Here is a 14728-nt window from a genome sequence, read left to right on the forward strand (position 1 = left end):
TACAGCTACAGATGTGATTCCAACAAAACCACAGTTATATACAGCTACAGATGTGATTCCAACAAAACCATAGATATAAACAGCTACAGGTGTCATTTCAATAATACTATAGATACGACAGCAGGTGATGCAATCCAATATCGCCATAGATATAACAGCAGGTGATGTGATTTGTTCCCAAACAAATATAGAGTAAAAAGTTAGCATGTGTTCATACTGTTTTCATCCTAGTACATTATCTCCAAATTTGTTAGTCAGAAGCCTCCCCAGCATATTGCTATCTTAGCCCTTGTATACAGAAACACACAATAAGTGGATGGTCTGCGTCTATCAATATGTTTAGACCAATACCTGATATAATTATACTATCTTTACACTATTCACAAGTGGCTTAATACTAATATTATTTTGCAGCATGCAAAAGCAGTGAAATCATGCAACTACGGAATTAAAGAAATCATCACAAAGAAATACTACTCTAGTTCATGTCACTCGTTCAAGGCTGTTCAAAATTGCCAAACTTTACATATCGTGGATTAGCAAGTCAAAGACTCGGCTTCAATGATTACTCACTGACCTTGACATGCTGATAACTCTTTTTCCTTCTTACTAGCTGCCTGCTGACTCTCTTTATACTTCGCCTCAAAAGATTTCTTTTCCTTAGTTAATGCTTTGATGCTATTCTTCAAAGAATCGATCTAGAACAAAAGAAAACAACTAGTGACAGAAGGGAAGGAGTGCATCATGAGCAGTCAAATGTGGAATAAACCAGTGAGTTACAGGCAAAGGGCAGTTTAAAAAAGCTGAATCAAAGAAGAGGGGTATGTTGCCTTAATAGCATCACTATACATGAAGCTAGGTGTAGATTCAGTGTAACAACATGATATGCAAGGAGTAGAAGTAACTAGCACTCGCGGATAGCTGGTATGTATCAGAGCATCATTAAACTAGAACTAACGGGGTTATCACAACTTACTGTCGTCTTATTCTGGATGGAAATAGCTCTGATTCTTTCAACCTCTTCTGTCTTACTCTCCAACATTTGAAGATCTGTACTAGCTGTATCCTTTGCTAGCTTTAGCTTTAATCTCAGTTCATCTAACAGGTTTCTTTTCTGTGCCACGTCCCTTTCTAAACGTGACACCCTGGATAAGTATGCCGGTCATTATAAAACTGTATCTAAACAGTTTTACTAGTTGTACATAGCAATACTAGATGGAAGGGAGAATGTAGCTTATGTAGCCAAACACTCACTTGTTGCTCAATTCGGTGTTTGTGTCTTTGGTCTCACTCAGATCTGATTTGCACTGTTTGTGTTCTGTACATCTCCTACTCAGGTCTTGCAATGCTGTCTAGAAAGTAGAATTGTGCAGTGGTTTTCATGTAATATATTACATGTGAGCCGCTGTTAACTCCCTTAACCTTCATTGGCTAACTCATTTTACTATCAAAAACATGACATACTCTAAGCTTCTGTTCCAGTTGTCGCCGCTCTTGGTCTGCTTCTTGTTTAGGGACACTCTGCTCAACCACAGACCCCAAGTCTAAGATTCTAGCATTCGCACTATTTAGCTTGATCTCTAGATCCTATAAGACACAAGAAGTTAAGACTAACTAGGACATTTCATAAGAGACAAAACAATACACAACCAGGAGATCAGGACAGAGCACTCATCAGATAACGACGGACAAGCATCAGTATGGATCAGTAAGAAGGAAACAAGTGAAACATAAAAGTGTTAATTGATAGTAGGCAGCACCAGAACTTGCAAGCTGACTAAATGGAGATTATCATTAATTCCTAGACTTATACAAAAATTTTCCTAATTTGAAGACCGGCAGTAAACACTGAGTGTGAAAAGGTTTCCATGACGATGCGCCTTTGGAATGGAATCACCTGTATAGTCGTCCTCTGATTAATCAGTTTGGTATCAGCAATGTTGATTTGAGAGTGCAGTCGGTCGCAGGTAGCCAACAACTCCTCAGCTTCTTTCTTCATTTCATCCCTCGTCTCTGTCAACGTCTTCACCTTAAGCTGCAAGCTGATCAGGCGCTGTCGTAAACTTGATACCTGCGTGAAGGCCATGCTCCTCACTCGCGATTTGACAGAACGGCGCTTGTACGGCAAAGTGCAGGTACCCATGTCTCGAGCTGCAAGCATAACTCTACTCTTTGGCAAGATAAAATACAAAATGAAAAGCATCCATCAGTGCTCATATCGCATGGCTCTTCTAGTGCTTATGCACTTATCATGAAGTCATGGAAGCTTTTGAGAGAGAATAATATTTAGAGCTGTAAAAAAGGCAGCAAACGGATGATAAAATTTGACGTACATCTCACTGAAGAGGCAGGCAGTGATCTAGCTGATCTTGTAGAATGCATAAGTCGTGGAGAGGTCTGACAGCCATGGTCCTCCACTTCTGCCTTAGCAGCCCGGCGTGCGATGAGCTCTCCCAGGCTTACAGCTGCACAAAGTAGTCAGAAGAATTAGTTGAGTGATGCCAAAACAACAAACACATGCTGATTTGAGCTCGACGTGCATCTTAAGGTACCTGAAAGTTACGAATTAAAGGAGTGAAGGAAATGCTTGCACAGTCATACTTTCTACTAGCTAGTTTTGCTGACTAGGCAATGGTTTACTAGAATATTACATAGAGCAGGAGATGCTGCGAAAGCACCCGAGTAACACCAGAATATTATACAAAGACTCATATACTTGTTGTACCTGAGTGCGGAGGTTCAGGGTATTCGACTGAGCCAAGTTCACTCATTGTTTCACTCTTGAACTCCTGTTCCTGCTCCGGGTCAGCCGCGTAACGCTCCTCCACCTCTTCTACTAGGGCAGGAGAATGATTCGGAGAAGGCGTCCTTCTTTCAATTACAGCATTCAGATTATGCATAGAGTTCTTGAGGACTTCATCATATCTTTGAGCTACTCGAGTCTCGTACGCAGTCTCTTGGACTCTCTGTGCATTCTGACTCCGCCGGGCAACCCTCTTCAGCCTGTTAAGGTAGCCCAGTGAGCACATACATGTATATAACCAGCAGGATGCATGGTCCAACAACACACACTCCTTCAAAACTATTATACTAACTATGTCATCTTGCAGGACCATTCTACATCTAGGTCATGATCAGCCCCACTTGTCTACATTAAGTGTAGATACTACAATTATGACAATCACATAAAGTTATTACTTTACAGCCCAAGTACTATGTCTCAATTTACAGGAAATACTGAGTAAGAGTTATCCTCTCACAATGCATGCCAGCAGTTAACACCTTGCAGTAATAAACAATGAAATGGTGGAATATATTGCCTAGGCTCCCTATACAATATTAATTTTCATTTTTGGAATTTTAATATGATTATATTGCGTAGCAGCTATTTTTGATCGACATTTTGCAAATGTCACAAACATTTTTGTCTATTTTCGTGACTTGAAAATGTTTATAAAACCATACCGGCAATGTTATGCCCTAGTGATAATGCATTAATTCTCTGCATTAATTAATTGGTTCAAACATTCATCACCACAATAAAATTTACACAACTACTGAAGCTTATCTCTCCAACTTTATCTACTCAATATTAAGTCCACTGTAATATAGTTAACATAAAACATGTGAATTCTCAGTTGAGAATTGAACAGTAAAGCTGGAAATTACATATATCATATATCAAATTACATATATCGGGAGACGCTTTAGAATGAGAAGACAACTCCAGAAACACCTACGCAATGACATCACAGAAATTTCACACCTGCTGATGACGTGTCGCATATCATTAGTTTCCCTCTGCTGGGAGTGTAGGTGCTTTTTCAAAGTATTGATTTCAAATTTCAGTGTCCGCTTCTCTTCAGCCAGCACTGTGTTGTCTCTGCTCAGCACCTCTAACCGTTCCTGCTGCGACTCCACGACTGATTGGAAAGAAGCAAGCTGAAAAAGGTCGACTGTGTGTAAAAAGGAAAAAGATGCTAGGAGATATGCTACGATGCGAAAGGCTGGTGATTGGCTAGAAAATGTAAAATAGTAATCTTATTTAGAAAGATATTCATGGGGAAAATTTTACGATATTTATACAAGCATTCTTTGTAGGGCATTTACTTTCTTTCAATCTATTTCATAAGCGTGTTGGAGCGAGTTGTTATAATTCTACAACAATTTTATCCATTACAAATGATGCAAATAATTTCAACTCATTCATAAACTCTAAAATGGCTTGAGCAGTTTTGCATTATTTCATACCATAAACTGTGTATTAAAATGGCAGGTAATATTATAAAGCACTCTGAATTTCTCACAAAGGCTCTATTAATAGGTGGGCTCGCACTACGAATGTATTGTCACAACCGTAGCAGCTAGCACCTCAAACTAACTTCTTCAGAGTTTTGTGTAAACTAGAAAGAGCTTATTTGTTTTACTCTACAAATAATAAAAACAATATAATACACCGGAGTACTAAAACTCAAATTACAGTCAGTATTTTGTAAACCACAATGAAAACACTTGCATGCAACTGTTAAATAGTAAATATAACAAGGGAAAGATATAGTCAGTTGGCAACGAAGTTGTAACATCGGGTTTCTTCAGCCTGGCCCAGGTGTGTTCAAGGCTCGAACTTTTGTTTGGCATCCAAAGAACAATAATTTAAAAAGTGTTATTCGAAATTTGATTTTTTCAATATCTGAGACATTCAAAAATTAAGGTTGGGCTGAATTCGCCCTCGGTAAATGGAAGGCATTGGCCTACATGTCTGCAGCTGATTCGGTAATGATCAAAGCTAAAGGTAACTATGTATATTTGAGGTCAAGTTCTAGTATTGCATCCTTGGCACTGAACAGCTTTGTGCATTCTAAACAAACCACTATTTCCAAACAGGTCAGGAGTCTGAAATGAAACTGTCACAAGTAATTCATCAGTGTACATTAGGATTGGTCAATAACAACACAGAGATGCTGCAAATATGACAGCGATTAATTCCTAGCAAATAGACATACATGCACATAGGCATAGATAGACACTATCCATGAAGGCAACACAAAGTCTCGCCACAGATACCAGCGATTTGTTTTGCTAGAACAAAGAACTGCATATTTAGCACTTTGCACAAGATAATAAAGTATGACAAGGAGATGTGTTTGCCTTACCTTAGCGTGAAGCTGAGACAAATCCTCTTGTAGTTGTTTATTTGGTGTGCTTGTTGTACGAGAGCCTCTCCCCTGCCTCCTCACAAATCTAAGCTCTAAACAGACAGAAGACAGTCAGATTGTGCCTCCTGGTACATAAACTACAGCACACTCATTGAAAAGCCGAAGACCGATATCATGGCCTGTCTTAAGTTCCGCTATTCTATGAGATATACGAGGTAAGAGATTTATAAATTTATGACTTTTGGCACTCACGAAACTGTTAAAAAAATTTGGGCAATGCCCAACCTCGCTGCTGTTATTATACTGTAAAATTTGATCAATCTGTACAGATGAAATGTTGAACATGATGAAATTATTCGCAGAGTTAAATTTCGCGAAAACTGTCTTTTCATGCATATTCGTGAACTAATTCATTCGCGGATGAACACATTCGCAAATAGATTAATTCATGAATACAGCTAGCAATAGAGTAAAACCTTCACATGCTTATACCACGTGTTTAGGTTTCTATTTAACTGGGAAATTTATGTCGATAAGCTATAATTTTCTGGCTGCATCCAGAGGTTTTCATGAATATTCATTGATTTGGAGGCCTTTGGTGAACCAACAACTTGTGGTAAGTTATGAGTTTCTTCAACATAAAGAACGGCAGGAAAGATTTTTGCGATGACGATGCCATGCCGAATTCAGAATAACTTGTGACAACCTTGAATAGTTTTGTAAAGAAGTGTGAGGCATTGGCAATGGGCTTAACTCAAAGCCTCGGCGATGATTTTAAAAGAGTTTGGAACTCAGCTACGTTTACTAACTCCGCTTAGCGACTAGTTTTTAATTTAAGGTAGTAGTTATTCTCCCTTGTGTTAAAAATAAAACTAATTATTGGCGGATTTTGATAATTCGCGGATTTTATTGTACGCGAATTCACGAATTATTAAATCCATTGAATAATTTCATCCTGTAGGGTAGCAAATATAAGGTTTTAGCAATATTTAATTCATTCGCATTCATTAAACAGTCTCCTGCTTCCAACATCCACAAACAGGTCATGTTTTTGCACAGGTATTACTATCAGGGCTAGACTTGCCTTCCCGGAGAGTCTCAGCCTCTATCTGCAATGAGTGAATGTTGGAAGCATCCTCACTGGCCTTCACTGACATGTCATCAACTTGCTCTTCCAGGTTCATCCTAGAGTACATAGTCATTCGCTAGACCACAGTCTAACGAGTAGTCCTTGCATTAACCCTCAGGGCTACTGGACCTTAGTCTAATGAGTAGTCCTTGCATTAACCCTCAGAGCTACTAGATCACAGTCTAATGAGTAGTCCTTGTATTAACCCTCAGGGCTACTAGATCACAGTCTAATGAGTAGTCCTAGCATTAATCCTCAGGGCTACTAGATCACAGTCTAACGAGTAGTCCTTGCATTAACCCTCAGGGCTACTAGATCACAGTCTAACGAGTAGTCCTTGCATTAACCCTCAGGGCTACTGGACCACAGTCTAATGAGTAGTCCTTGCATTAACCCTCAGGGCTACTGACCACAGTCTAATGAGTAGTCCTTGTATTAACCCTCAGGGCTACTAGACCACAGTCAAATGAGTAGTCCTTGTATTAACTCTCAGGGCTACTAGATCACAGTCTAACGAGTAGTCCTTGCATTAACCCTCAGGGCTACTGGACCACAGTCTAATGAGTAGTCCTTGCATTAACCCTCAGGGCTACTAGACCACAGTCTAATGAGTAGTCCTTGCATTAACCCTCAGGGCTAAATATGATATAGGAGTCTATTTCAACTGTAATCAGTTTGATGCTCTAACAACAATAGAAACTTTTCTTGTGATCAGCTATATTAAAGCTGAACCAATATGAGACACCATAACATACATACAAGTCTACAGATAGCATATATACAAGTCTACAGATAACATACATACAAGTCTACAAATAACATACATACAAGTCTACAGATAATATACATACAAGTCTACAGATAACATACATACAAGTCTACAGATAACATACATACAACTCTACAGATAACATACATACAAGTCTGCAGAAAACATACATACAAGTCTACAGATAACATACATACAAGTCTACAGATAATATACATACAAGTCTACAGATAGCATACATACAAGTCTACAGAAAACCTACATACAAGTCTACAGATAACATACATACAAGTCTACAGATAACATACATACAAGTCTACAGATAATATACATGCAAGTCTACAGATAACATACAGTTCAGGGCAGACCTTGTAGAGATGGCAGAGAATAACAGTGCTAGTATTTGCCTCTACAAATATTAACCGTGTAATATACCTCGTTTTATATACAATAATACTTTGCTATACTAACAGCTACCTTGACCAGAGGGTGCTAAAAAGTGTTATGTAAGTAATTGAGAGGAACTAGCGGAGCTATTTATGTTTATGTTAAAGGTAGATGGTGTTATTCAGTGATGTTATTGTGTACAAAGGCACCGTATACTATCATAAACAAAATAAAATTATAGCTTTTAGATCTTTTTTAATCAAGTGAAAAAAGAAAACGAACCAAAAGTAATAAAAAGGATTGTTAGACTATGTATTACAAACCTTCAAAAATTTAACAGACATTTCATTGCTGTGCAATGCATAAAGTGGGTTTCGTGATAAACACCGCACACATCACTAAGCTAAAGCAAGAATGATCTAGAGCTCTTATAAGTGACAAGTACATGACAACATGAAAAACATTGATAAATATGGTTTGACTACAGAGAATGCTACAGTTCACTCTTCTATTATTTAAAAAAAGACATTTTTAACAGAATGTTGGCATCGAGAGATCAGTCATATATTCAATAGTATGATAAATAACAGAAAGTACTGTATGTATTAAATATTAAATATTAGGTATTAGATATACAATTATTAAAAATATTAAAGTATTATTTTTGACCAGCCTGGCACAGGTATAGAAAAACAGATACCAGTTACACTGGTAACAGTAAATCTACACAAATTGAAAAGCTACACCGATTTTAATATGAATAACATGAATATAGATAGCACATCCTCTGTTGGATGTATGTAATCACACCATCATAGCTATTTAGGTAATTTACTTCATTTGGGCTGTATTGAAAGTCACTCATTGCTTTTGGTAAGGATGTAAACCTTCATAAAAATGGTTTTATATTCCCACTAAGTCTAACAGACCTTATGGACCAATGATGCTCAACTCACCAATAGAACATTGAGCTGCTACACTTAGCATGTCATGACAGACGCACTGTGAAGGGTTATATGAAAGTCAAGGTCAAGCGTACTACAACTCTGAACATACTTGATAACATGAAGGTTCTTATTTTCATTTCTAACATATCTCAGCTCATTCCAGGCAGCCTCGGTGTCCTCCTGCTGTAGCTCTTTCTTGTTTGGTCTTTTTAACTTGTGCTGCCTTTTCTTGGGTGGTCTACAAAATAGATATCCACTTGGGTGGACGATAGACCGCGAGTTTTCTTAGTCTATTTCAACTGTAATCAGTTTGATGCTCTAACAACAATAGAAACTTTTCTTGTGATCAGCTATATTAAAGCTGAACCAATATGAGACACCATAACATACATACAAGTCTACAGATAGCATACATACAACTCTACAGATAACATACATACAACTCTACAGATAACATACATACAAGTCTACAGATAGCATATATACAAGTCTACAGATAACATACATACAAGTCTACAGATAACATAGATCAGTCTACAGATATATATCTCTCATTTACATGATATACCTACCACTTTGTTTAGCAATTGACATACATTTATACCTAAGCTACAGAATATGCCTACTAGTTTGGATAGTAAAACTTGCATCACACTACAACCTGTAAGCTACACTTGTGCTCATTTCGTATAGTTTGACACCGGAGATAAAATATTGGAGTGCAATGAAAGCAAGCGCAAAAAGACTACATGAATGGAAAGTAGATAACCGGTGGTCAAAACTGTACAGCATGTAGAACGTGAGCAGCAATGTTGCAAACACACTGCCTGTGTACTTAGTTAGCTCACAATATTCACTTTGATGACAGTCTTATCCACTCAGTTGTTAACCGTGATTTTACAAAAAATGAAGTGCAGAAGTAAGAGAAGCTGCTGTTACATATCAACAATACCTGTTCTTATCTTGGAGTTTGTCCCACAGCTCTTAAAGATAAATTTAGAAAACAGAAAAAATGGCCAAATCGCTACAACACCTGCATCTAGATCATTGGCACGCTTGAAGTGTTAAAAACATCCTGTTTAAAGCTTTATACCAGTGCACCTAGAGACTGGCAGACCTCCTCAAACTAAACATGATAAAAGTACATAACGTATGAAATGCTGACCTGCCAAGCTCATCCTCTGCCACCTTTAGTTGCTCTCTCACTAACTTATAACTTGTAAGGAGGTTCTTTAACCTATCTAATCTCCGCTGATGGGCTTGTTTTAGCGCCTCCAACTGTGTCTCCTGAATAGAGGATTAATAACAGGTCATGGCAGCTGGCTATACATTCCCTAACAGAGAACTGTGACGGGCATGGTACCCCAATATGTAATATAACGCACAGTTACTCCTCAATGTAACACAGAGGTACTATACTATGTCACGTAACACTGCAGTACTCCACTATGTCACGTAACACTGCAGTACTCCACCGTATAATGTATAGTGTGATATAGCCCAAGGCCATGCACTCGAGTAACATAGTGTGATATAGCCCAAGGTCATGCACTCAAGTAACATAGCAGAAACAAACTTTTAGCTGGAGTCGAATTTCTGTTTGCTCTAATTTGGCCTCGGCTTGCTGACATCTCTTTACCGCATCCTCCTCAGTCAGCCCTGATTCTGACTTTGACCTTGTGTGGCCCCTTTTTCCACTCCTAACTTCGGGACCAGCAATATAATTGTAGTCTGGAGTGCTACTTAATCGCTCTATCACTCTAAAAACACAGACCAGCTTACCAATAAACCAGTAAATAAAACCATGAGTCATTTACTATGTTTAAACTAGTATGATTTGTGTGTTCAACTTGTCTGAAAATATTTTGCAAAACTGATGTCAGTGTACAAACAGTTCCTCAGTCGAGCAATCCAGCATCAATACTAGACTATTAAGCAGCACAGAGCCGTGTGACAATCAGATAGAGCGCAGACTAGAAATACTAGCCAATCACAAGCGGTCACAAATCTATGAGCATTGCTATAATTTTTCAGTTACTCACAAAGTTACCAGTGCAGTAAAACATCTTCTTGAAAAGTTGATGTTACAGTATTTACTTCGACTGTCGAAACTTGTATTTTGGAGCCAATATTCTTATAGGCATACATTGTATTTTGCAAGAATTTTCAAAGCTTAAAAAGCTTGACAATGAATACATCAGGTTATAGTGTGCAGCATTAAAACAAACATATTATGCTAAACTAGGTAAACTATATGTAAGAAACTAAATTAACAAAAGCAACAATCAGTAAAACGATGTTTATTACTATTCAGCATTTACAAAAAAAATTATAAGCGAATTAAAGTGTAATCTTGAAGATGCATCAGACAGACAGTGAGTTGGTAGAGGTGTTGATAGAGGTACGGACTTATTCTAATTTAGACCAGTTGAACTTTAAATTAATGTAGATTATTTATATTTTCACTTTTATTCTCGACACTTTTTTATTTTATTTTCAGTTTTTATATCATTTTCCACTCTTATTCATTTTAAGAGGTCCTCATCACTTGTTTCTCATCACTTCATTTTGATCTACTCGATGGCTCCACTGGTTCTCAAGGAATTGCTTCTCTATAACTGCTCATCTTAGTTCTAAGAATAGCATGGTCTTTTTTCTATCAATACCCCTACTCGCTATAGTCTTTTGTGGATACAAAATTTTAAAACTAAATATGCGAAGAATGAAGCTCTGTTTAATATAGTTTGATCACCACAGAACCAAATTAACCGACAGAGAACTACACACATATATACTGACCTATATATATATATGCAATATGTTAGGAAACTTCAAATGGTGTATGTTGGAACATACTTTCAATGTTAAAACAAATATTTGCAAAAGTTATGTCTCTCTTTTTACGTGTCTCTTATGCTGACTATCAAATAATCATTCAGCATTATGTAGAAATATACAAGGTGATGGAACTCTAATAAAATTAATATTGAGGGGTAATGTACTATGGTCTTCCAGAGATGAATAAAAAACTTATTGTTGTAGATAGAAGTCTAAGGGTCAAGCAGTCTAATCTTGTGTGAAACAGCACAAACTAAAAAGCTAAACATAACATTCGTCTATATTTGTTGTTGTAACTCGAGCAGGATATATTATACACCACACTGCAAATATGAAGTACTGAGTTGGATTAGCCTGAAGGTGTAGACAGTGAGAGGTATCTTCACAAAGGCAAACCCGGAGACTGGATCATGAGCAACTATTTTGTTTCATGAATTCATTTATCCAGCCTCATTTCATCAGCCTCATTTCTTTCTCTCCCCAGCATGCTATCATCAACTAGAACCTTATTAATGGATGGCCACAGAGGAGAATGCTTCCCTCCAACATGAGGTACTGATACGCTTAACATATGGATGCATTTGCATCCGCATTATACCCACAGTGTTGGTGTTAGTTATACCCACTGTTAGTTAATACCTACCTACCTTTAGATGTACTTATAATGAATGCAGAACTCCTGAAAAGTCTTTTTACAGAATATACCTACCATATTGTGTAGCGATTGACATATCTCTCATTTACATGATATACCTACCACTTTGTTTAGCAATTGACATACATTTATACCTAAGCTACAGAATATGCCTACTAGTTTGGATAGTAAAACTTGCATCACACTACAACCTGTAAGCTACACTTGTGCTCATTTCGTATAGTTTGACACCGGAGATAAAATATTGGAGTGCAATGAAAGCAAGCGCAAAAAGACTACATGAATGGAAAGTAGATAACCGGTGGTCAAAACTGTACAGCATGTAGAACGTGAGCAGCAATGTTGCAAACACACTGCCTGTGTACTTAGTTAGCTCACAATATTCACTTTGATGACAGTCTTATCCACTCAGTTGTTAACCGTGATTTTACAAAAAATGAAGTGCAGAAGTAAGAGAAGCTGCTGTTACATATCAACAATACCTGTTCTTATCTTGGAGTTTGTCCCACAGCTCTTCATTCTTCTGCGTAAGACAATCTAGCTGGTGCTGCAGACGTTTCTCACTCCCAGTAGAAAAGTGTCTCTTCCCATCCCTTTCCTCATACACCCTCAACATCTGTGGAAGATCGCGGGCTAGCATTTCACACACAAACACACAAAATGTTGCAATTATCAGTCTGGGCTATAGAACTGCAGCATTACCATCATCATATGTTCACTGGCCATACTGAAGATGAGCCACACAGCGTCTCAACAAAAACTAGGAATGTTCAAAAATGAGAGTATAACTAGCCTTAAATTGACCAATAGGAATTGACCACTAGGAGTAAATCTGATTATCAACGTCAGCTTATAAAAGGAAACTGTGGGTAGTTGTGGTTTTATCCCTCCTCAGTACGTGAACAATCTGGTCTGATGGCATCATAGAATGCAAAGACCACTGAACCACATATGATACCCTGAAGCCACATGCTATACCCTGGTATGATGATACGGTAGGATGCATGGACCCACTGAAGATTATAAACCACATACCCTAGTCTGATCAAATATCAGGTTATATGGAGAAATGGATTTCAGCTGTGCTGTCAATTTACCTCTTCTAAAGAGTGAATCTTTTTCGATTGATCAAGTTCCTTTTGCCGGAAGAAAGCCAGCTCCTCATCAATTTTACTGTTAATCTAAAATCATACCCATACCCATCCACTTCATGCACGTGATTATCAACATATTCTGATTTGGTGTATGTGGCTATGACTATGTCGCGGAGTTGGTGGCTGAGGTACAAAAATACTGTTGAAATAAAATGTTCCAGCCTCTTTAGAGACATTCACAAGCTCAGATTGTTAATATAAGCAACTGTTGCATTTATACTCCACCGATAACATAATAAAATATGCAAGTACAATGTATAATATCAGATATTGAAATATTCTTTATAGCTAATAGGTGCAACACCCTATTACTGCTGCTACAAATAACATACATGCAAATTACAAATTACATACAAAAGTAACCTTTAAAGGTTGACTTGAAACAAAATTTACATTACGATTATTTGTTATCAAATGGTTCACCATGTCTTACTCTGCTGTGTTGTGGGCTCAAAATATGTGAAAATGCGATTACAAGCTCTTAAAAGCTCAAAAACGAACAGTTAATCGCACCCATCACGAAAACACTGTAGGTTGGAATCCTCTCAAAACGCCTCAAATAGGACGTAGTTGAATACGATGTGCTTCTGTTTACACTTTGATGCAACCTCATTCGTCAAAATATTTTCACAAATAAACTTCACGTATTCAATAAAACCATGTCTATTGTCCTTATGCATTTATTTCATTATCATTGTAATGCTGTCACTTTGAGCACTGATATCTCAAAACCTAGCATAAGAATTTAGTTAAATTTTTTAACCTTAGCTCAAAGGGGTGCATATCATCATCTGATAAACATGAGGAGCCTATTGGTCACCTGTGATGGTCGAAAAATGCTGCAGAAATTGTTCGTGCTATTTGGCGAGAAATATGGGTCACATAATCAGATTATGAATAGATGATTAGACCAAGCTGAAACATAACTGTAAAGTAGCGAGCATCTATATTTGATGAGGGCTTTCCGGTAAAACTCGAAGTGTTTTATATTGAGCCTTTTATTGGCCTTTCATTTCACGTGATAACATCACGTATCAAAACAATAACCACGTCGAGTTGAATATGTCATCAAAATAGAGGTATTCCAACCTACAGCCATTTTCGTGATAACTGTTTGTTCTTGAGCTTTTAAGAGTTTGTAATCAAATTTCTACATATTTTGCACTTGAAACACAGCAGAATAAGAAATGGTGAACTTTTTGATACCAAATAACTGTAATGTGAATTTAGTTTCAAGTCAACCTTTAAATTTAAGTAAGCCGTGTGAATAACACAGAACCGTTCTTACTGCCAACATTAGACATGAGTTGATGCAGTTTAGACTGTTGTCTATAGTAATAATGTAGTGTCACTGATTCTAATATTTTTTTTGATTAATGGAAACTTGTGCTTTAAATATGCAGCAGAAACTCTGCTTGCAAAGGTTTTCAAATGAAGAAAGGTCTGTTCTTAGAAATATTGCTCGTAGTATGAAACGCGCTGCTGGCCGTTTAAGTGGATAGGCAGCTCAGTTCAAAAGTGGAGCACCTGAGCTAATTTGCCATTAGCTGATGCTCAGCAACTTACTGCCATCCTATTGGCCCGCTTTTCCCGCAAGTACCAAAAATGCCTCTCAGAATCAGTTGCTAGTGAAATTCAGTAAATGGCCCTAGCCTTGATAAGTCGGCCAACACCAAAGGTAAACAAACATATT

At 37.5% G+C, this 14728-nt stretch overlaps 1 protein-coding gene across 2 annotated transcripts in view; it reads right to left on the reverse strand.

Moving 5' to 3' along the window:
* Positions 1 to 14728, reverse strand: part of LOC137385995 (centlein-like) — a 31624-nt gene that overhangs the window by 3372 nt on the left and 13524 nt on the right. For both annotated transcript variants that reach the window (XM_068072753.1, XM_068072675.1), the window contains exons 9-23: positions 12979 to 13062; positions 12364 to 12497; positions 9965 to 10148; positions 9554 to 9675; positions 8498 to 8626; positions 6241 to 6341; positions 5154 to 5248; positions 3767 to 3942; positions 2726 to 3003; positions 2334 to 2465; positions 1898 to 2151; positions 1465 to 1587; positions 1255 to 1352; positions 977 to 1145; positions 578 to 698 (exon numbers count right to left, since the gene is read on the reverse strand). In XM_068072753.1, coding sequence (XP_067928854.1) covers positions 578 to 698; positions 977 to 1145; positions 1255 to 1352; positions 1465 to 1587; positions 1898 to 2151; positions 2334 to 2465; positions 2726 to 3003; positions 3767 to 3942; positions 5154 to 5248; positions 6241 to 6341; positions 8498 to 8626; positions 9554 to 9675; positions 9965 to 10148; positions 12364 to 12497; positions 12979 to 13062 — 2200 coding nt within the window. The remainder of the gene's footprint in view (positions 1 to 577; positions 699 to 976; positions 1146 to 1254; positions 1353 to 1464; positions 1588 to 1897; positions 2152 to 2333; positions 2466 to 2725; positions 3004 to 3766; positions 3943 to 5153; positions 5249 to 6240; positions 6342 to 8497; positions 8627 to 9553; positions 9676 to 9964; positions 10149 to 12363; positions 12498 to 12978; positions 13063 to 14728) is intronic.

Source organism: Watersipora subatra, chromosome 1, assembly GCF_963576615.1.
Source record: "Watersipora subatra chromosome 1, tzWatSuba1.1, whole genome shotgun sequence".
NCBI classification, from domain to species: Eukaryota; Metazoa; Bryozoa; class Gymnolaemata; order Cheilostomatida; family Watersiporidae; genus Watersipora; species Watersipora subatra.